General features: G+C 32.5%; 1 protein-coding gene across 1 annotated transcript in view; it reads left to right on the forward strand.

The window, feature by feature from the left end:
- The first annotated feature begins 8,053 nt into the window (after positions 1-8,053).
- The window catches only part of LOC106610143 (uncharacterized), a 40,899-nt gene continuing 22,033 nt past the window's right edge, over positions 8,054-26,919 (forward strand). The window contains exons 1-4 of the mRNA XM_082978408.1: positions 8,054-9,757; positions 10,332-10,462; positions 10,655-10,819; positions 12,002-12,154. Coding sequence (XP_082834534.1) covers positions 9,475-9,757; positions 10,332-10,462; positions 10,655-10,819; positions 12,002-12,154 — 732 coding nt within the window. The 5' untranslated portion in view covers positions 8,054-9,474. The remainder of the gene's footprint in view (positions 9,758-10,331; positions 10,463-10,654; positions 10,820-12,001; positions 12,155-26,919) is intronic.

Raw genomic sequence — 26,919 nt, forward strand, 5'->3', positions numbered from 1 at the left:
TGATGCGTGTCAGGAGCTTTTCATTTTCCCAACACACCTATTATAGCGTTCTTATTTCATTAACACTGTCCAGTACAAGCATATTAAGGCAGTACAAGCATATTAAGGCAATACAAGCATATTAAGGCAATACAACCAACGGCAAATTGAATGCACAGAATAAGAGACTAATGAACTGTGTACACAGTCTAGGCAAGAAAATGAGCTCATGACCTTTTTTTGCGACTTTCAAATCATCAGACAGTAGTTGCATCATGCAGCCAATATGTTTTGATTTGTAAGAGGTTTGTATCACAACTAAAGTAGGCAAATAACTCGAAATTAAGTGTATAGGACCTGTTTTAAATGATCACTTTTTACATTCCACACAGAATAGCCGCTCCATGTGCGCACTGGCTAGGCAATCATTAGATAAAAATATCCTTTCTATTTTATTCAGCTATCTTCATTTATTCTTCTTACTATAAAGTTATATAATATACACTACCGGTCAAAAGTTTAACACCTACTTGTTCAAGGTTTGTTATTTAATTTGTTTTACTATTTTCTATGTTGTAGAATAGTAGTCAAGACAAACTATGAAATAAGACATGGAATCATGTAGTAAACCATGAAAGTGTTAAACAAATCAAAATATATTTTAGATTCTTCAAAGTAGCCACCCTTTGCCTTGATGCCAGCTTTACACACTCTTGGCATTCTCTCAAGCAGCTTCATGAAGTACTGTAGTCACCTGGAATGCATTTCAATTAACAGGTGTGCCTTGTTAAAAGTTAATGTGTGTAAGTTCTTTATTTCTTAATGTGTTTGAGCCAATCAGTTGTGTTGTGACAAGGTAGGAGTGGTATACAGAAGATAGCCTTATTTGGTAAAGGACCAAGTCCATATTATGGCAAAACAGCTCAAATAAGCAAAGAGAAACGACAGTCCATCATTACTTTAAGACATGAAGGTCAGTCAATCTGGAAAATTTGAAGAACTTTTAAAGTTCCTTCAAGTGCAGTCGCAAAAACCATCAAGCGCTATGATGAAACTGGCTCTCGTGAGGACCACCACAGGAATGGAAGACCCAGAGTTACCTCTGTTGCAGAGGATAAGTTCATTAGAGTTAACTGCACTTCAGATTGCAGCCCAAATAAATGCTTCACAGAGTTCAAGTAATCAACACATCTCAAAATCAACTGTTCAGAGGAGACTGCGTGAATCAGGCCTTCATGGTCGAATTGCTGCCAATAAACCACTACTAAAGGACACCAATAAGAAGAAGAGACTTGATTGGGCCAAGAAACATGAGCAATGGACATTAGACCGGTGGTACTCTGTCCTTTGGTCTAATGAGTCCAAATTGGAGATTTTTGGTTCCAACCACTGTGTCGTTGTGAGACGCAGAGTAGGTGAACGAATGATCTTCGCATGTGTGTTTCCCACCATGAAGCATGGAAGAGGAAGTGTGGGGGGTGCTTTGCTTGTGACACTGTCAGGGATTTATTCAGAATTCATGGCACACTTAACCAACATGGCTACCACCGCATTCTGCAACGATACACCATCCCATCTGGTTTGCGCTTAGTGGGATTATCATTTGTTTTTCAACAGGACAATGAACCAAAACACACCTCCAGGTTATGTAAGGGCTATTTGACCAAGAAGGAGAGTGATGGAGTGCTGCATCAGATGACCTGTCCTCCACAATCTCCCGACCTCAACCCAATTGATTTCATTTGGGATGAGTTGGACTGCAGAATTAAGGAAAATCATCCAACAGGTGCTCAGCATATGTGGGAACTCCTTCAAGCTGTCAAGGCAAAGGGTGGCTACTTTGAAGAATCTAAATCTAAAATATATTTTGATTTGTTTAACACTTTTTTGGTTACTACCTGATTCCATATGTTTTAAAAAAAATAGTTTTAATGTCTTCACTATTATTCTATAATGTAGAACATAGTAAAAATAAAGAAAAACACTAGAATGAGTAGGTGTATCTAAACTTTTGACTGGTACTGTATATCATGAATCGGTTTGGAAAAAATAGAAATATGATTTTTAGACCATATCGCCCAGCCCTGGTCCTGTTGGTTGCAGACTTGGTGCACTGGTACCGCTTGCCGTGCGCAGTGGTGTGAAGTACTTAAGTAAAAATACTTTATAGTACTTCTTAAGTCGTTTTTTGGGGGTATCTGCACTTTACTATTTATATTTTTACTTCACTACATTCCTAAAGAAAATAATTTACTTTTTACTGGGTACATTTTACCTGACACCCAAAAGTATTCGTTACATTTTGAATGCTTAGCAGGACAGGAAAATGGTCCAATTCACACATTTATCAAGACAACACATGGTCATCCCTTCTGCCTCTGATCTGGCGGACTCACTAAACACAAATGCATCTTTTGTAAATTATGTCTGAGTGTTGGAGTGTGCCCCTGGCTATTCATACATTTTAAAAACAAGAAAATGGTGCCATCTGCTTTGCTTAGAAGAAGGAATTTGAAATGATTTATACTTCTACTTTACTTTTGATACTTATGTATATTTTAGCAATTACATTTACTTTTGATACTTAAGTATATTTGGAACCAAATACTTTTAGACTTTTACTCAAGGAGTATTTTACTGTGTGACTTTCACTTTTACTTGAGCAACATTCTATTAAGGTATCTATACTTTTACTCAAGTATGACAATTGGGTACTTTTTCCACCACTGGCCGTTTGGCAGCAGAGAGAACTGTCAATGGCTTGGGTGGCTGGAGTGTTTGAAAAGTTTATGGACCTTTCCCTGACACCACCTGGTATAGAGGTCCTGGATGGCAGCGAGCGCGGCCCCAGTGATATACAGCTGTAGAACTTTTTTAGGATCTGAGGGCCTCCTAAAAATCTTTTCAGCCTCATGGGGGGAAGAGGCGCTGTCATGCCCGCTACACAACTGTGTGGGTGTGTGTGGACCATGTTAATTCCTTAGTTTCTGAGATCAGCACTCCTAATCTGAGACTCTTTGTGGATACGGGTCCAGGTCTTGATAAATTTTGTCTTAAGTGTAAGGACCATGCATTTGAATGATCAAACCATTAAAAGAGTGTCTAGTAATCAACTAACACGTTTTTATAGTATCAAATCAACACATTTTTGCGTAGTACACATAGCAATACCTAATTTCACAAACAGAAGTTGCTCCATAGCAGGGTGCTCATATCAGATTTCTTGATCCAACATCCTCTCACTCTGTATCTCTTAGACATGGAGGATGGGAAGCCTGATCTGCTGCTAGTCAAAGAGGAGACAATAGAAGACGAACCAGAGAGCATTGATCTGCTGAGTGGACTAAAGATGGGGGAGCAAGGTAACGGAGAAATACATATAGCCCATATAGTCTTCCGATGCTCGTTCCCCCTCATAGCATAGCACCAGTTTCAATCCAAGTACCAATACCGTTCCGCAAACTCCAGGCGGTGCTATGGTGAGATGACTTGAAAATAAAGCATATGCAGAAAACAACCTAATCTCATACCTACTGTAAAATATGATGGTGGATCTTTGATGTTATGGGGCTAATTTGCTTCCACTGATCCTGGGGCCCTTGTTAAGGTCCACGGAATCATGAACTTGACTGAACCCCAAGCACACATCAAATTCCACAAAGAAATGGTTAATTGACCACAAAATCAACATTTTGCAATGTCCATCTCAGTCTCCCGACCATTGAAAACCTATAGTTTAATTGAAGAAGGCAGTCCATAAGCGCAGACGAAGGATTTCAAGGATCTGGAAAGATTATGTATGGAATGGTCTAAGATCCCTCCCAATGTGTTCTCCAGTCTCATAAAACATTGTCCTTGCAAGGGGAGGGTGCTGGAGTATTGAAAACATATATTTTTTAAAAATGTATTGTATTTTTCATTCTCTGACCAGTTGTGTTACTATAAAACCACTCAGGGATTTCACCATGAGGCCAATGGTGATTTTAAAACAGTTACAGAGTTAAATGGCTGTGATAGGAGATAACTGAGGATGGATCAACAACATTGTAGTTACTCCACAATATTAACATAAATGACAGTGAAAAGAAGTTAGCTTGTAAAGAATAAAACATATTCCAAAACATCTATCCCGTTTGCAATAGGCACTCAAGTAATACTGAAAGAAATATGGCAAATTAATGCATTTTTTTGTCCTGAATACAAAACATTATGTTTGGGGCAAATCCAACACAATACATCACTGAGTACCACTCTTCATATTTTCAAGCATGGTGGTGGCTGCATCATGTTATGGGCATGCTTGTCATCAACAAGGACTAAGGAGTTTTTTAGGATACAAATAAACAGAATAGAGCTAACCACAGGCAAAATCCTAGAGGAAAACTTGATTTAGTCTGCTTTACAACAGACACTGGGAGACAAATTCACCTTTCTACAGGACAATTACCTAAATCACAAGGCCAACTATACACTGGAGTTGCTTACCAAAAAGACATGAAATGTTCCTGAGTTTTGACTTAAATCAGCTTGAAAATCAATGGCAAGACTTGACAATGGCTATCTAGCAATGATCAACAACCAACTTGACAGAGCTTGAAGAATTTAAAAAAGAATGATGAGCAAGTATTGTACAATCGTGGTGTGCAAAGTTCTTAGAGACTAACCCAGAAAGACTCACGGCTGTGAGGTGATTCTACCATGTATTGACTCAGGGGGTTGAATACTTATCTAATCAAGATATATTATTGTTTATTTTACATTTATTTAAAAAAGTTAGCATTTTTATTCCACTTTGACAGAGTATTTTGTGTAGATCTTTGACAAAAAATGATGATTAAATCCATTTTAATCCCACTTTGCAACACAAAAAAAAAATTAAAAAGTGAAGGAGTGTGAATACTTTATGAAGGCACTGTAGCTCAATATTTGAATTATTAATTGTAGTATTTTTTGCTAATCTTAATCAAGGGTGATAATAATTATGGAGGTGACTGTACATATACAGAACATAATATAGGGCCCTCAAACTGAAGTCTGGACCTCGAAGCCAGTTCCAATGTGCTTTTTCATTGTTACCCTCTAAATCAGGGACTAATTTAGACCTGGGACACCAAGTGTGTGCAATTAATTATCAGGTGGAACAGAAAACCAGCAGGCTCCGGGCATCACAACGGGTAAATTAAGGTTGGGTTTTGATTTGACAAGATCCATTTGCCCACTAACATGGGGTTTACAGCTGCAGTGGCTGCGTTCTATACATTAGCATAGACAGAAAATGAGACAGACATGCCTAGTATCTCCTTAGATGTAAAATTGTGCAACTAAAACGTCAAAATTAATGAAAGATTTTTTGGGTTATCTTAGTTAGATTCATTCTGGGGATTCTGAGGACGTGAAATAGGATTCTGCATCTACAGTGTTTCATTGGGGACTTTCATTAACCAAATGGGGAATCGGTCAGGAAACACACTTCAAAGACTGAAATCTCAACTCCATTCCAAACACTTAAAAGACACACCCTATCCCCTCAGCCCTCAAATTAAGTGGACACTTCTGATGACGTGTCATGACGCCTGACGAGTATACACTTGCAGGGCAAGGGAGGAAGAAGGATTTTTAAATGGACCGCCCTTGCCTAGAAATACGTCACTCGTTCATCCCGCGATGATTGTGTTTTCAGCCACCGTAGCTAGTGGCTGCTTTATATGCGCTACAGTCAATTATGATTGCATGTCAATTTCTACTCATGAACTATATAATTATTAATATACGCCTACCGTATGATAGCTAGCAAATTAATTCGCTGACTAACGTTAGCCTGCCCAGCTGGAACTTCTAAAGAAGGAAAATGTTTTCTTTCTACAATATCCAAAAGTTAACCAAACAAAAACATATTTACTTTTTACGAGACGTGTTTGTGCCGTCGTGTGCATTAGTAGTACAATTTCTAAATGATTTGAATTAGTTTTTACTTACACTTGTACGTTGACTTATCAATCTTTTTATTTTTATTTTATTGTAACAATAATAACAATATTACACATCAATACAGGGAAATTCCGGTGAATACAATAGGAAAAATGAAATAATAGAACACCATAGAATAATTCAGGACATCATTATTAATATATGACAAGGCAATGAAACATTAACAGACATTCAGAGACATGACTTCTAATAATTTTCCCAACTTTTTAAGTTTCACAAGTTTGAGGGTTTTATAAAATTGTAACAGTTCAATGGAAAAAAACCCTACAAAATAAGGAATTTTTCCACCCCATTTACATTTGTGAATATAATATTTGTCCAAGGGAATAATAATGTTAATAAAATAGTTATCGGAATTACAAGGATAAGCATAATGCCATTTAACATCATCAAAGGTAAACATAGGTAATTCTGGAGATTTTATACACAACCATTCATGAATTTCAATCCATAGTTTACTAGAATGGCGTCATGAAAAAAATAAATGCTCTATAGATTCTGAATCAGAGTAACAAAAAACACAAGGCATTTTGTCAAAATTGACTCTTTTGTGCAAGAAATCATTAACAGAGTAGATGGAAGAAAATATTTAAAAATGTGTTTCTTTAACTTTTGGGATAACTGAACAATTAAGGTAAAAGGTAGTCGCTTTTGACGAAAGCATGGGTTGGTCACTTCCATAGCAATATATTGAATTATAATCACCAAAAATGACTTAATTAACTGGCAATCATATCCACGTATTGTTGCATTTTTAATCCAAAAGATTCAAGTCATTAATTTGTAAACTTGGAAAAGAGAGAACAACCTCGTAATATAACAAAGTGTTCTTAATAAGTCCAAGTAAAGGAAGTGGAATTGCTTTGCAAACCTGAAATTTACCAATGAACTCAAACTTCCCAGTGTTGTTTTTCCAAATCACAAACATAATTAATACCCTTGTCAAACCAAAGGCCTTTGAAAATGGATTTCCTATTAATTTTAATAACTCTATTATTCCAAATCAGTGTTTTTTGGGGGGAAACATTGTGCTTGAATATCATTTTCCAGAAAAATAACATTTGCTGGTGAAACTTAAACAATTTCACAGGTAATTTTGGAGGGTCAAAATCACATTTCATTAGGAATTCAAGTCCACCAAGTTTATTAAACAGACTGTTAGGGATATGATACCACCTAGAGGTAGGATTAGACAGACATCATTTCAACCATTTAATTCTAAAAGCTCCCACTAACGACTCAAAATCAATAGCCTGTAAACCTCCACGATCATAGCCTTTCACTCATTGTGATTCTGAATACAATACGTTTTATTCCTCCAAACAAATCTAAATATAACAGAATTTACTTTTTAAAATGTTATTTTTAATTTTAATGAAGGCTGATTGAGTTTCACTGATTATATCACCAAGGTCTTTTTTCAGCCTATTGGCATAGACATTGGCTAATAATTTATAGTCAGTTGCCAACAATGTGATTGGTTTCCAATTGTCCAGGTAAAGAGTGTCCTTCTTTGGTTTGGGTATAAGAACTATTAGTCCCTGTCTCAAAGGAGGAGGTAAGATAGCATTAGCAATACCCTCTTTGTAGACCAAAAGTAATAACTCTCTAATATCAGGCCAAACATGTCGATAGAATTCAGGAGTCAGGCCATCCGGTCCAGGAGATTTACCTATAGGCATTTGTTTAATGGCTTGGTCCAACTCAGTAATATCTATATCAAACACCAAAAACACCAGAAAACACATTGTAGAATGGGTATAGATCACTACATCAACAAATTAATAGCATAACTCCAAACTGGAACCATCTCTCCCTAGTATGGTATAGAACAGAAACATTAACCCATGCTCTGGAATGCTCTTTAGGTTTCATCACCCAAAAGACATCGTATATCTCCTGTCAGTGTTATCTCCCAGAGGCCCATCCTCAGTAGAACACACACACACACACACACACACACACACACACACACACACACAATAGTTAAGAATACTATATTCTGTCGAATAAAATAACATAATCTTGCAATTTTTCCTCTCACACTACCCATTTAACAAACATTTCCCTTTTCAAAAACATTACAGGCTATGGAGACAGGCTCCTGGATCTCCTCTTCAACAAGATCACCCTTGATCCAGCGCCGTATGTGAGGAAGCTGTGCGAGCTGTCCATCCCAGGACCCATCTGCCCAGTGTGAGAGGCCTGACAAGGAGGAGGCCATGGCTGGATTTGTCTCCCGCTTCAATCTTGGGGGTGACTGAAGCCTGATTGATTGAAGTGGGGTACATGGGTCCTCCACCTCTCCCGCTGCCCTCCCCTCCCCATCAATCTCTGTAGTTATTTGCATTTCCTAAAGCATAACTTATTCACTTTTAGGTGATATCACATTACTTTGTATTGTTTTTTCAAGCATTCGGACAGGAGATGAGTGTAAGAAAATGTGTACGAGTCAATGGGTTCCTGCACACTGTTTGTCAGTTGTCTCACCATTATTTTTCACCTTTATTTCTCATGAGTGTTCATGTTGCTCAATATATCAGCTATGCTGGCCAATTGTAAATTATCAAATAATTGTCTGATCAATACATACAATTCTGAACACATTGTCATTGATAATGCTAATGCAGGGGCAGCAATATATTGTCCAGTACACTTATTGTATGCTGTTTTCATGTACATTCTCTTATGTCTAAGCTTCTAAGGTGACTCAGGCTTTACTAATTATTGTGAAGTGTATAAGTGATATGTATTCTGTAATTAGTTACAAAACAATAGATATGCAATTGTGTATTGCTGCTGTTTGTCTGATGTCCATGACATGATCAGCTCTGTTGACCATGAGAGCATTTTGCGGAGAATATGGGTTGCGGGCGCATACTTACATGTCTAAAGATTACTTTTCAACATTGCCTGCTCCCAAGCGTTCTCAATACATAGAAAAAAGTAATATTGTTGGGCGTCCCTCATGACAGCACACAAGTTAGCCATGTGAGTGCTAGCTAGCTACCTGGGTAGGTATTTTAAAATCATAATTTAACAATTCCAAATGTTGTGTATATTTTGTTGTAACTTGTAGAGATAGAAGCAGTCTACTAAACAGAACTCGGACAGATGAATATTTACCTTACTGAGGTGATTCTATTCTTTTCTACTCTATTTTTGCTAACTCGCTGCTCTTTCTGAACAAGTTTGCTCTCAGCTTGAAAGACACTGATCATATGAGATTTGATGCGTAACGTAAAAACAGTACCGTTATTCAAACCACACCCTTTGAGCTATGACGCCACCCAATAAGATCATTTCTCTTCAGTTTAAACGGAAGTGAACAGTGACTAACAACCATTTCCACGTTAGCGTTTTTATTAAGACGTTTATTAAAACCGTGGAACTCGTGACATTTAAATGAACAGCATCACATACTTTTCCCAGGTAGTGTTCAATTCTCGTTGGAGACAGGACTTGGTTGATCGATGTTACCTAGGTAATGCTAGCTAGCTGCTAACAATGGCTAACTGCATGGTTTTTCACACTCAAATAGCCTCCATTATGGAGGTGCTAGCGAATGCAGCCGTGGCAGAGATCTGTAAACTCGTAGACGACGACTATGCAGTGTTTCGTTTGGAAATAACTCAAAGCCGGAAAGAAAACAGCTCATTGCGGAGGAAACTGCAGCTACTCGATCTGAAAGTGGCACGGGAGCGCGCAGAAAGGACAATGCGAGAGCGCGTCCTCGCCAGTCGTCCCAGTAGTGTCAAGATCCTCAACCGAAACAGAGGAATGGCTAGAGGTACATTTTGCAGAAGACGGAGGCTGCGGGGCCTGTCGCCCGTTCTCCTATGCGCATGTGTGACTTTAGATGTGTTAACTCAGCATTTCCCAAACTCGGTCCTCCAGACTCTAAAGGGTGCAGGTTTTGTTTTTGTTGCCCTAGTACTACACATCTGATACAAATAGTCAAATAATTATCAAGCTTTGATAATTTAAATCAGCTTTGTAGTGTTGGTGAAAAAAAAAAAGTGCATCTCTTAGGACCAAGTCTTGGAAACTCTGTGTTAACTAGAATTGGGTCTCGGTCGGTTTTTGATAGTATGGAAGAGTTCCCTGAATTACTTAGCTATCTTACATAAAGACAAAATATCATATTCTAACCAGATATTTGATTTACTGCTTGTCCTATTATTTACTAATTAAAAACAGTTTGATGCATGAAACTTAATACATTGATCAATAAATAGTATATCAAGAAGTTATGAGAAGTGTTACCTTACATCCTTGCCAATTCTAGACAGTAACAATAGTGTACAATATAGCATTGACAGTAGCTAACCTAACCACCTCTTTTCCCCCAATCACTCTCTCAGGTGAAGGACATCTCACTGGAGGCCACAGGAGCTTTGTGAAGCCGGCGGGACACAATACATGGAGAGATGACCAACCAATCACTGTTGATGAGGGGAGTGGAACCTCAACCCAGGATGTTATCGTGATAGAGGTTAGTGTAATAGTATTACATAAAAATTACAGTCCAACAAATGTGGCCAGTATATTTCAGAAAGGCTCCCCTCAGCTATTCACTTGCTTACATCCTCATTTATCTGCCATTAGGGAGCTTGTGAGACTTTCCTACAACATTGTTATCCAATTAGACTTGTGCCGGTAATAACCTCCTCTCTTCTTGTGTCAGTCTGCAGATGCAGAGGCTGCAGTTCCTGGGGTGAAGCTGGAGAGGTCTGAAGGAGAGGAGGACCCACAGCACAGCAGAGACATCCAGACTGGAGTGGCCCATGAAGCCACTGAGGACCCCACCACCGTCCCAGCGCCGCCCAGGACCCAACGCAGCATCACGGAGGTCAGTGGAATGGCGAGAGACAGACACAGAGATTTTAACTGTAACACACAGGCTCTTACATACAGGATCTGACCACGGATCAGACTCAGAGAGGCTGGGGCCACTGGGCTGTCCTCCTGCTCCCAGCTCAGAGTATTTACCGGTATTTCACCAAAGCCAGAGAACGGTTCATTACTGTGGAGATGGTGACACGTTAGACACTGGAGGTGATGACCTGTCTTGTTCTTACGCTACAGAGATGGACCCTGGCAACAGGCGTACAGGCCGTTCGCCTGTACGCATTGTGGGAAGAGGTTCTCAGAGAGGAGATACCTCAGGATACACCAGCAGAAAAACCATTCCACTCAATAACATAGAAAGTAACCATTCCACTCAGGAATGGTTTAGAGCATGCCCTGCATTAAAGTCAAAGATACATTTTCATTATTGTCAGCAAAAATATCCACAGATTTCAGTGTTGAATGTTCCTGGGTAGAATATTGCATCCAGATATTGGGTGATACAGTATATAAGGCATATACATGCGTGTGTGTTTCTACACAGTACCAGTCAACATTTTGGACACCTACTCATTCAAGGGTTTTCTTGATTTTTTTATTTAAAATAAAGATGTGTAGTGTGATGTTCACAAATGCCTATTTCATTACCTCCATTCAACTACTTAATTTTTCCCCCTCCAATAGACTTTTCATGAGAAAATTAATGCAATTTATCACGTTCATGTTGATTTTTGTTGTTGTTGTTGATGGTTTTCATATGGTGTATTTAACACTTGTTTAATAAACAGAAAATGGGACTTTTCATTCTAAGACTTTTATTGACTGCATACTCTCGAGTGCTTCATAATCAATACACACTTAAGGCCTACTAAATATTACCTACACACTAACAAATACCTACTGTACACTTCAAAATAGTTTAAGGTTTGTCTAATGACTTTTGACTTTTCATAGCTGACTTATATTTACCCACATCATATTTATGTCCACCATGATGGGTTTAACAACAATGAAGTCATTCTGTAACTACAGTATAGGACTCAAACATATTGGGGATGGGTAAACACTCCATGTTGAATGTGTATTTATTATCTGTGTGTGTGTGTGTGTGTGTGTGTGTGTGTGTGTGTACGTACCCAAGGGAGTGTATATCTGTGTAATCTGAATCACCTCTCTCTTCCAGGAGGAGGAGTGTCCACAGGTGCTGCTGGTAAAGGAGGAGGGTCTGAGGAACCCTGAGGGGACCATAATCATGGAGGACAACCAGACTACACCTCCTCCTGAACCCACAGAGGAACCAGCTGAGCATCACAGGACCACACACAGTCTCACTGAGGTGAGTCCACTGTGAACTACTGTCTGTATGGTATTACGTCAGGGCCCATATCCACAAAGCCTCTCAGAGTAGTAATTTTGATCCTCGATCAGCACTCTTACTAAGACTCTTTGTAGAAACGGGCCCAGGTCTTGATTAATTTTGTCAAAAGGGTGGGACCATGCCTGAATTATCAAACCATTTTAAAGCGTGTCAAGTAATCACATTAACTAACATGTTTGTAGAGTATCACATTAACTAACATGTTTGTAGAGTATCACATTAACTAACATGTTTGTATAGTATCACATTAACTAACACGTTTGTATAGTATTAACTAACACGTTTGTATAGTATCACATTAACTAACATGTTATCACATTAAATAACATGTTTGTATAGTATCACATTAACTAACATGTTTGTATAGTATCACATTAACTAACATGTTATCACATTAAATAACATGTGTGTATAGTATCACATTAACTAACATGTTTGTATAGTATCACATTAACTAACATGTTTGTATAGTATCACATTAACTAACATGTTTTTATAGTATCACATTAACTAACATGTTATCACATTAAATAACATGTGTGTCTAGTATCACATTAACTAACATGTTTGTATAGTATCACATTAACTAACACGTTTGTATAGTATCACATTAACTAACATGTTATCACATTAACTAACACGTTTGTATAGTATCACATTAACTAACACGTTTGTATAGTATCACATTAACTAACATGTTTGTATAGTATCACATTAACTAACATGTTTGTATAGTATCACATTAACTAACATGTTATCACATTAACTAACACGTTTGTATAGTATCACATTAACTAACATGTTATCACATTAAATAACATGTTTGTATAGTATCACATTAAATAACATGTTTGTATAGTATCACATTAACTAACATGTTATCACATTAAATAACATGTGTGTATAGTATCACATTAACTAACATGTTTTTATAGTATCACATTAACTAACATATTATCACATTAAATAACATGTGTGTCTAGTATCACATTAACTAACATGTTTTTATAGTATCACATTAACTAACATGTTTTTACAGTATCACATTAACTAACATGTTATCACATTAAATAACATGTTTTTATAGTATCACATTAACTAACATGTTTGTGTAGTATCACATTAACCAACATGTTATCACATTAAATAACATGTGTGTATAGTATCACATTAACTAACATGTTTTTATAGTATCACATTAACTAACATGTTATCACATTAAATAACATGTGTGTCTAGTATCACATTAACTAACATGTTTTTATAGTATCACATTAACTAACATGTTTGTATAGTATCACATTAACTAACATGTTATCACATTAACTAACACGTTTGTATAGTATCATATTAACTAACACGTTTTTATAGTATCACATTAACTAACATGTTTGTATAGTATCACATTAACTAACACGTTTGTATTGTATCACATTAACTAACATGTTATCACATTAACTAACACGTTTGTATAGTATCATATTAACTAACACGTTTGTATAGTATCACATTAACTAACACGTTTGTATAGTATCACATTAACTAACACGTTTGTCTAGTATCACATTAACTAACATGTTTTTATAGTATCACATTAACTAACATGTTTGTATAGTATCACATTAACTAACATGTTATCACATTAACTAACACGTTTGTATAGTATCATATTAACTAACACGTTTGTATAGTATCACATTAACTAACATGTTATCACATTAACTAACACGTTTGTATAGTATCACATTAACTAACATGTTTGTATAGTATCACATTAACTAACATGTTTGTATAGTATCACATTAACTAACACGTTTGTATAGTATCACATTAACTAACACGTTTGTATAGTATCACATTAACTAACACGTTTGTATAGTATCACATTAACTAACACGTTTGTATAGTATCACATTAACTAACACGTTTGTATAGTATCACATTAACTAACACGTTTGTATAGTATCACATTAACTAACATGTTATCACATTAACTAACATGTTTTTATAGTATCACATTAACTAACACGTTTGTATAGTATCACATTAACTAACATGTTTGTGTAGTATCACATTAACCAACATGTTATCACATTAAATAACATGTGTGTATAGTATCACATTAACTAACATGTTTTTATAGTATCACATTAACTAACATGTTATCACATTAAATAACATGTGTGTCTAGTATCACATTAACTAACATGTTTTTATAGTATCACATTAACTAACATGTTTGTATAGTATCACATTACTAACATGTTATCACATTAACTAACACGTTTGTATAGTATCATATTAACTAACACGTTTTTATAGTATCACATTAACTAACATGTTTGTATAGTATCACATTAACTAACACGTTTGTATTGTATCACATTAACTAACATGTTATCACATTAACTAACACGTTTGTATAGTATCATATTAACTAACACGTTTGTATAGTATCACATTAACTAACATGTTTGTATAGTATCACATTAACTAACATGTTTGTATAGTATCACATTAACTAACACGTTTGTATAGTATCACATTAACTAACACGTTTGTATAGTATCACATTAACTAACACGTTTGTATAGTGTCACATTAACTAACACGTTTGTATAGTATCACATTAACTAACACGTTTGTATAGTATCACATTAACTAACACGTTTGTATAGTATCACATTAACTAACACGTTTGTATAGTATCACATTAACTAACACGTTTGTATAGTATCACATTAACTAACACGTTTGTATAGTATCACATTAACTAACACGTTTGTATAGTATCACATTAACTAACACGTTTGTATAGTATCACATTAACTAACACGTTTGTATAGTATCACATTAACTAACATGTTTGTATAGTATCACATTAACTAACATGTTTTTATAGTATCACATTAACTAACATGTTTGTATAGTATCACATTAACTAACACGTTTGTATAGTATCACATTAACTAACACGTTTGTATAGTATCACATTAACTAACACGTTTGTATAGTATCACATTAACTAACACGTTTGTATAGTATCACATTAACTAACACGTTTGTATAGTATCACATTAACTAACATGTTTGTATAGTATCACATTAACTAACATGTTTGTATAGTATCACATTAACTAACATGTTTGTATAGTATCACATTAACTAACATGTTTGTATAGTATCACATTAACTAACATGTTTGTATAGTATCACATTAACTAACATGTTATCACATTAACTAACATGTTATCACATTAACTAACACGTTTGTATAGTATCACATTAACTAACACGTTTGTATAGTATCACATTAACTAACACGTTTGTATAGTATCACATTAACTAACACGTTTGTATAGTATCACATTAACTAACACGTTTGTATAGTATCACATTAACTAACACGTTTGTATAGTATCACATTAACTAACACGTTTGTATAGTATCACATTAACTAACATGTTTTTATAGTATCACATTAACTAACATGTTATCACATTAACTAACATGTGTGTCTAGTATCACATTAACTAACATGTTTTTATAGTATCGCATTAACTAACACGTTTGTATAGTATCACATTAACTAACATGTTATCACATTAACTAACACGTTTGTATAGTATCACATTAACTAACACGTTTGTATAGTATCACATTAACTAACACGTTTGTATAGTATCACATTAACTAACACCTTTGTATAGTATCACATTAAGTAACATGTTTGTATAGTATCACATTAACTAACACGTTTGTATAGTATCACATTAACTAACACGTTTGTATAGTATCACATTAACTAACATGTTTGTATAGTATCACATTAACTAACACGTTTGTATAGTATCACATTAACTAACATGTTATCACATTAACTAACACGTTTTTATAGTATCACATTAACTAACACGTTTGTATAGTATCACATTAACTAACACGTTTGTATAGTATCACATTAACTAACATGTTTGTATAGTATCACATTAACTAACACGTTTGTATAGTATCACATTAACTAACATGTTATCACATTAACTAACATGTTTTTATAGTATCACATTAACTAACACGTTTGTATAGTATCACATTAACTAACACGTTTTTATAGTATCACATTAACTAACACGTTTTTATAGTATCACATTAACTAACACGTTTTTATAGTATCACATTAACTAACATGTTTTTATAGTATCACATTAACTAACATGTTATCACATTAAATAACATGTGTGTCTAGTATCACATTAACTAACATGTTTTTATAGTATCACATTAACTAACATGTTTGTATAGTATCACATTAACTAACATGTTTGTATAGTATCACATTAACTAACATGTTATCACATTAAATAACATGTGTGTCTAGTATCACATTAACTAACATGTTTGTATAGTATCACATTAACTAACATGTTTTTATAGTATCACATTAACTAACATGTTATCACATTAAGTAACATGTGTGTCTAGTATCACATTAACTAACATGTTTGTATAGTATCACATTAACTAACACGTTTGTATTGTATCACATTAACTAACATGTTAGTCACATTAGCTAACACGTATGCACAGTATCAACTAACACGTTTGTATAGTATCACATTAACTAACACGTTTGTATAGTATCACATTAACTAACACGTTTGTATAGTATCACATTAACTAACACGTTTGTATAGTATCACATTAACTAACACGTTTGTATAGTATCACATTAACTAACATGTTTTTATAGTATCACATTAACTAACATGTTATCACATTAACTAACACGTTTGTATAGTATCACATTAACTAACACGTTTGTATAGTATCACATTAACTAACACGTTTGTATAGTATCACATTAACTAACACGTTTGTATAGTATCACATTAACTAACACGTTTGTATAGTATCACATTAACTAACACGTTTGTATAGTATCACATTAACTAACATGTTATCACATTAACTAACACGTTTTTATAGTATCACATTAACTAACACGTTTGTATAGTATCACATTAACTAACACGTTTGTATAGTATCACAATAACTAACACGTTTGTATAGTATCACATTAACTAACATGTTATCACATTAACTAACACGTTTTTATAGTATCACATTAACTAACACGTTTGTATAGTATCACATTAACTAACACGTTTGTATAGTATCACATTAACTAACACGTTTGTATAGTATCACATTAACTAACACGTTTGTATAGTATCACATTAACTAACATGTTATCACATTAACTAACATGTTTTTATAGTATCACATTAACTAACACGTTTGTATAGTATCACATTAACTAACACGTTTGTATAGTATCACATTAACTAACACGTTTGTATAGTATCACATTAACTAACACGTTTGTATAGTATCACATTAACTGACACGTTTGTATAGTATCACATTAACTAACACGTTTGTATAGTATCACATTAACTAACACGTTTGTATAGTATCACATTAACTAACACGTTTGTATAGTATCACATTAACTAACATGTTTGTATAGTATCACATTAACTAACATGTTATCACATTAACTAACATGTTTGTATAGTATCACATTAACTAACACGTTTGTATAGTATCACATTAACTAACACGTTTGTATAGTATCACTTTAACTAACATGTTTGTATAGTATCACATTAACTAACATGTTTGTATAGTATCACATTAACTAACACGTTTGTATAGTATCACATTAACTAACACGTTTGTATAGTATCACATTAACTAACACGTTTGTATAGTATCACATTAACTAACACGTTTGTATAGTATCACATTAACTAACACGTTTGTATAGTATCACATTAACTAACACGTTTGTATAGTATCACATTAACTAACACGTTTGTATAGTATCACATTAACTAACATGTTATCACATTAACTAACACGTTTTTATAGTATCACATTAACTAACACGTTTGTATAGTATCACATTAACTAACACGTTTGTATAGTATCACATTAACTAACACGTTTGTATAGTATCACATTAACTAACACGTTTGTATAGTATCACATTAACTGACATGTTTGTATAGTATCACATTAACTAACATGTTATCACATTAACTAACATGTTTTTATAGTATCACATTAACTAACACGTTTGTATAGTATCACATTAACTAACACGTTTGTATAGTATCACATTAACTAACACGTTTGTATAGTATCACATTAACTGACACGTTTGTATAGTATCACATTAACTAACACGTTTGTATAGTATCACATTAACTAACACGTTTGTATAGTATCACATTAACTAACACGTTTGTATAGTATCACATTAACTAACATGTTTGTATAGTATCACATTAACTAACATGTTATCACATTAACTAACATGTTTGTATAGTATCACATTAACTAACACGTTTGTATAGTATCACATTAACTAACACGTTTGTATAGTATCACTTTAACTAACATGTTTGTATAGTATCACATTAACTAACATGTTTGTATAGTATCACATTAACTAACATGTTTGTATAGTATCACATTAACTAACACGTTTGTATAGTATCACATTAACTAACACGTTTGTATAGTATCACATTAACTAACACGTTTGTATAGTATCACATTAACTAACACGTTTGTATAGTATCACATTAACTAACACGTTTGTATAGTATCACATTAACTAACACGTTTGTATAGTATCACATTAACTAACACGTTTGTATAGTATCACATTAACTAACACGTTTGTATAGTATCACATTAACTGACACGTTTTTATAGTATCACATTAACTAACACGTTTGTATAGTATCACATTAACTAACACGTTTGTATAGTATCACATTAACTAACACGTTTGTATAGTATCACATTAACTAACACGTTTGTATAGTATCACATTAACTAACACGTTTGTATAGTATCACATTAACTAACACGTTTGTATAGTATCACATTAACTAACAGTGATAGTATCACATTAACTAACATGTTTGTATAGTATCACATTAACTAACACGTTTGTATAGTATCACATTAACTAACACGTTTGTATAGTATCACATTAACTAACACGTTTGTATAGTATCACATTAACTAACATGTTTGTATAGTATCACATTAACTAACACGTTTGTATAGTATCACATTAACTAACACGTTTGTATAGTATCACATTAACTAACACGTTTGTATAGTATCACATTAACTAACACGTTTGTATAGTATCACATTAACTAACACGTTTGTATAGTATCACATTAACTAACATGTTATCACATTAACTAACACGTTTGTATAGTATCACATTAACTAACATGTTATCACATTAACTAACACGTTTGTATAGTATCACATTAACTAACACGTTTGTATAGTATCACATTAACTAACACGTTTGTATAGTATCACCTTAACTAACACGTTTGTATAGTATCACATTAACTAACACGTTTGTATAGTATCACATTAAGTAACACGTTTGTATAGTATCACATTAACTAACACGTTTGTATAGTATCACATTAACTAACACGTTTGTATAGTATCACATTAACTAACACGTTTGTATAGTATCACATTAACTAACACGTTTGTATAGTATCACATTAACTAACACGTTTGTATAGTATCACATTAACTAACACGTTTGTATAGTATCACATTAACTAACATGTTTGTATAGTATCACATTAACTAACACGTTTGTATAGTATCACATTAACTAACACGTTTGTATAGTATCACATTAACTAACACGTTTGTATAGTATCACATTAACTAACATGTTTTTATAGTATCACATTAACTAACATGTGTGTCTAGTATCACATTAACTAACATGTTTTTATAGTATCGCATTAACTAACACGTTTGTATAGTATCACATTAACTAACACGTTTGTATAGTATCACATTAACTAACACGTTTGTATAGTATCACATTAACTAACATGTTTGTATAGTATCACATTAACTAACATGTTTGTATAGTATCACATTAACTAACACGTTTGTATAGTATCACATTAACTAACACGTTTGTATAGTATCACATTAACTAACATGTTTTTATAGTATCACATTAACTAACATGTGTGTCTAGTATCACATTAACTAACATGTTTTTATAGTATCGCATTAACTAACACGTTTGTATAGTATCACATTAACTAACATGTTATCACATTAACTAACACGTTTGTATAGTATCACATTAACTAACACGTTTGTATAGTATCACATTAACTAACACGTTTGTATAGTATCACATTAACTGACACGTTTGTATAGTATCACATTAACTAACACGTTTGTATAGTATCACATTAACTAACACGTTTGTATAGTATCACATTAACTAACACGTTTGTATAGTATCACATTAACTAACATGTTTGTATAGTATCACATTAACTAACATGTTATCACATTAACTAACATGTTTGTATAGTATCACATTAACTAACACGTTTGTATAGTATCACATTAACTAACACGTTTGTATAGTATCACTTTAACTAACATGTTTGTATAGTATCACATTAACTAACATGTTTGTATAGTATCACATTAACTAACACGTTTGTATAGTATCACATTAACTAACACGTTTGTATAGTATCACATTAACTAACACGTTTGTATAGTATCACATTAACTAACACGTTTGTATAGTATCACATTAACTAACACGTTTGTATAGTATCACATTAACTAACATGTTATCACATTAACTAACACGTTTGTATAGTATCACATTAACTAACACGTTTGTATAGTATCACATTAACTGACACGTTTTTATAGTATCACATTAACTAACACGTTTGTATAGTATCACATTAACTAACACGTTTGTATAGTATCACATTAACTAACACGTTTGTATAGTATCACATTAACTAACACGTTTGTATAGTATCACATTAACTAACATGTTTGTATAGTATCACATTAACTAACATGTTATCACATTAACTAACATGTTTGTATAGTATCACATTAACTAACACGTTTGTATAGTATCACATTAACTAACACGTTTGTATAGTATCACTTTAACTAACACGTTTGTATAGTATCACATTAACTAACACGTTTGTATAGTATCACATTAACTAACACGTTTGTATAGTATCACATTAACTAACACGTTTGTATAGTATCACATTAACTAACACGTTTGTATAGTATCACATTAACTAACACGTTTGTATAGTATCACATTAACTAACACGTTTGTATAGTATCACATTAACTAACACGTTTGTATAGTATCACATTAACTAACACGTTTGTATAGTATCACATTAACTAACATGTTATCACATTAACTAACACATTTGTATAGTATCACATTAACTAACACGTTTGTATAGTATCACATTAACTAACACGTTTGTATAGTATCACATTAACTAACACGTTTGTATAGTATCACATTAACTAACACGTTTGTATAGTATCACATTAAGTAACACGTTTGTATAGTATCACATTAAGTAACACGTTTGTATAGTATCACATTAACTAACACGTTTGTATAGTATCACATTAACTAACACGTTTGTATAGTATCACATTAAGTAACACGTTTGTATAGTATCACATTAACTAACACGTTTGTATAGTATCACATTAACTAACACGTTTGTATAGTATCACATTAACTAACATGTTTGTATAGTATCACATTAACTAACATGTTTGTATAGTATCACATTAACTAACACGTTTGTATAGTATCACATTAACTAACACGTTTGTATAGTATCACATTAACTAACATGTTTTTATAGTATCACATTAACTAACATGTGTGTCTAGTATCACATTAACTAACATGTTTTTATAGTATCGCATTAACTAACACGTTTGTATAGTATCACATTAACTAACATGTTATCACATTAACTAACACGTTTGTATAGTATCACATTAACTAACACGTTTGTATAGTATCACATTAACTAACACGTTTGTATAGTATCACATTAACTGACACGTTTGTATAGTATCACATTAACTAACACGTTTGTATAGTATCACATTAACTAACACGTTTGTATAGTATCACATTAACTAACACGTTTGTATAGTATCACATTAACTAACATGTTTGTATAGTATCACATTAACTAACATGTTATCACATTAACTAACATGTTTGTATAGTATCACATTAACTAACACGTTTGTATAGTATCACATTAACTAACACGTTTGTATAGTATCACTTTAACTAACATGTTTGTATAGTATCACATTAACTAACATGTTTGTATAGTATCACATTAACTAACACGTTTGTATAGTATCACATTAACTAACACGTTTGTATAGTATCACATTAACTAACACGTTTGTATAGTATCACATTAACTAACACGTTTGTATAGTATCACATTAACTAACACGTTTGTATAGTATCACATTAACTAACATGTTATCACATTAACTAACACGTTTGTATAGTATCACATTAACTAACACGTTTGTATAGTATCACATTAACTGACACGTTTTTATAGTATCACATTAACTAACACGTTTGTATAGTATCACATTAACTAACACGTTTGTATAGTATCACATTAACTAACACGTTTGTATAGTATCACATTAACTAACACGTTTGTATAGTATCACATTAACTAACATGTTTGTATAGTATCACATTAACTAACATGTTATCACATTAACTAACATGTTTGTATAGTATCACATTAACTAACACGTTTGTATAGTATCACATTAACTAACACGTTTGTATAGTATCACTTTAACTAACATGTTTGTATAGTATCACATTAACTAACATGTTTGTATAGTATCACATTAACTAACACGTTTGTATAGTATCACATTAACTAACACGTTTGTATAGTATCACATTAACTAACACGTTTGTATAGTATCACATTAACTAACACGTTTGTATAGTATCACATTAACTAACACGTTTGTATAGTATCACATTAACTAACATGTTATCACATTAACTAACACGTTTGTATAGTATCACATTAACTAACACGTTTGTATAGTATCACATTAACTAACACGTTTGTATAGTATCACATTAACTAACACGTTTGTATAGTATCACATTAACTAACACGTTTGTATAGTATCACATTAACTAACACGTTTGTATAGTATCACATTAACTAACACGTTTGTATAGTATCACATTAACTAACACGTTTGTATAGTATCACATTAACTAACACGTTTGTATAGTATCACATTAACTAACACGTTTGTATAGTATCACATTAACTAACACGTTTGTATAGTATCACATTAACTAACATGTTTGTATAGTATCACATTAACTAACATGTTTGTATAGTATCACATTAACTAACACGTTTGTATAGTATCACATTAACTAACACGTTTGTATAGTATCACATTAACTAACATGTTTTTATAGTATCACATTAACTAACATGTGTGTCTAGTATCACATTAACTAACATGTTTTTATAGTATCGCATTAACTAACACGTTTGTATAGTATCACATTAACTAACATGTTATCACATTAACTAACACGTTTGTATAGTATCACATTAACTAACACGTTTGTATAGTATCACATTAACTAACACGTTTGTATAGTATCACATTAACTGACACGTTTGTATAGTATCACATTAACTAACACGTTTGTATAGTATCACATTAACTAACACGTTTGTATAGTATCACATTAACTAACACGTTTGTATAGTATCACATTAACTAACATGTTTGTATAGTATCACATTAACTAACATGTTATCACATTAACTAACATGTTTGTATAGTATCACATTAACTAACACGTTTGTATAGTATCACATTAACTAACACGTTTGTATAGTATCACTTTAACTAACATGTTTGTATAGTATCACATTAACTAACATGTTTGTATAGTATCACATTAACTAACACGTTTGTATAGTATCACATTAACTAACACGTTTGTATAGTATCACATTAACTAACACGTTTGTATAGTATCACATTAACTAACACGTTTGTATAGTATCACATTAACTAACACGTTTGTATAGTATCACATTAACTAACATGTTATCACATTAACTAACACGTTTGTATAGTATCACATTAACTAACACGTTTGTATAGTATCACATTAACTGACACGTTTTTATAGTATCACATTAACTAACACGTTTGTATAGTATCACATTAACTAACACGTTTGTATAGTATCACATTAACTAACACGTTTGTATAGTATCACATTAACTAACACGTTTGTATAGTATCACATTAACTAACACGTTTGTATAGTATCACATTAACTAACATGTTTGTATAGTATCACATTAACTAACATGTTATCACATTAACTAACATGTTTGTATAGTATCACATTAACTAACACGTTTGTATAGTATCACTTTAACTAACATGTTTGTATAGTATCACATTAACTAACACGTTTGTATAGTATCACATTAACTAACACGTTTGTATAGTATCACATTAACTAACACGTTTGTATAGTATCACATTAACTAACACGTTTGTATAGTATCACATTAACTAACACGTTTGTATAGTATCACATTAACTAACACGTTTGTATAGTATCACATTAACTAACACGTTTGTATAGTATCACATTAACTAACATGTTATCACATTAACTAACACGTTTGTATAGTATCACATTAACTAACATGTTATCACATTAACTAACACATTTGTATAGTATCACATTAACTAACACGTTTGTATAGTATCACATTAACTAACACGTTTGTATAGTATCACCTTAACTAACACGTTTGTATAGTATCACATTAACTAACACGTTTGTATAGTATCACATTAAGTAACACGTTTGTATAGTATCACATTAAGTAACACGTTTGTATAGTATCACATTAACTAACACGTTTGTATAGTATCACATTAACTAACACGTTTGTATAGTATCACATTAACTAACACGTTTGTATAGTATCACATTAAGTAACACGTTTGTATAGTATCACATTAACTAACACGTTTGTATAGTATCACATTAACTAACACGTTTGTATAGTATCACATTAACTAACATGTTTGTATAGTATCACATTAACTAACATGTTTGTATAGTATCACATTAACTAACACGTTTGTATAGTATCACATTAACTAACACGTTTGTATAGTATCACATTAACTAACATGTTTTTATAGTATCACATTAACTAACATGTGTGTCTAGTATCACATTAACTAACATGTTTTTATAGTATCGCATTAACTAACACGTTTGTATAGTATCACATTAACTAACATGTTATCACATTAACTAACACGTTTGTATAGTATCACATTAACTAACACGTTTGTATAGTATCACATTAACTAACACGTTTGTATAGTATCACATTAACTGACACGTTTGTATAGTATCACATTAACTAACACGTTTGTATAGTATCACATTAACTAACACGTTTGTATAGTATCACATTAACTAACACGTTTGTATAGTATCACATTAACTAACATGTTTGTATAGTATCACATTAACTAACATGTTATCACATTAACTAACATGTTTGTATAGTATCACATTAACTAACACGTTTGTATAGTATCACATTAACTAACACGTTTGTATAGTATCACTTTAACTAACATGTTTGTATAGTATCACATTAACTAACATGTTTGTATAGTATCACATTAACTAACACGTTTGTATAGTATCACATTAACTAACACGTTTGTATAGTATCACATTAACTAACACGTTTGTATAGTATCACATTAACTAACACGTTTGTATAGTATCACATTAACTAACACGTTTGTATAGTATCACATTAACTAACATGTTATCACATTAACTAACACGTTTGTATAGTATCACATTAACTAACACGTTTGTATAGTATCACATTAACTGACACGTTTTTATAGTATCACATTAACTAACACGTTTGTATAGTATCACATTAACTAACACGTTTGTATAGTATCACATTAACTAACACGTTTGTATAGTATCACATTAACTAACACGTTTGTATAGTATCACATTAACTAACACGTTTGTATAGTATCACATTAACTAACACGTTTGTATAGTATCACATTAACTAACATGTTTGTATAGTATCACATTAACTAACATGTTATCACATTAACTAACATGTTTGTATAGTATCACATTAACTAACACGTTTGTATAGTATCACATTAACTAACACGTTTGTATAGTATCACTTTAACTAACACGTTTGTATAGTATCACATTAACTAACACGTTTGTATAGTATCACATTAACTAACACGTTTGTATAGTATCACATTAACTAACACGTTTGTATAGTATCACATTAACTAACACGTTTGTATAGTATCACATTAACTAACACGTTTGTATAGTATCACATTAACTAACACGTTTGTATAGTATCACATTAACTAACACGTTTGTATAGTATCACATTAACTAACACGTTTGTATAGTATCACATTAACTAACACGTTTGTATAGTATCACATTAACTAACATGTTATCACATTAACTAACACGTTTGTATAGTATCACATTAACTAACATGTTATCACATTAACTAACACATTTGTATAGTATCACATTAACTAACACGTTTGTATAGTATCACATTAACTAACACGTTTGTATAGTATCACATTAACTAACATGTTTTTATAGTATCACATTAACT

This window comes from Salmo salar, chromosome 08 (genome assembly GCF_965601325.2).
Source record: "Salmo salar chromosome 08, fSalSal1, whole genome shotgun sequence".
Taxonomy (NCBI): Eukaryota; Metazoa; Chordata; class Actinopteri; order Salmoniformes; family Salmonidae; genus Salmo; species Salmo salar.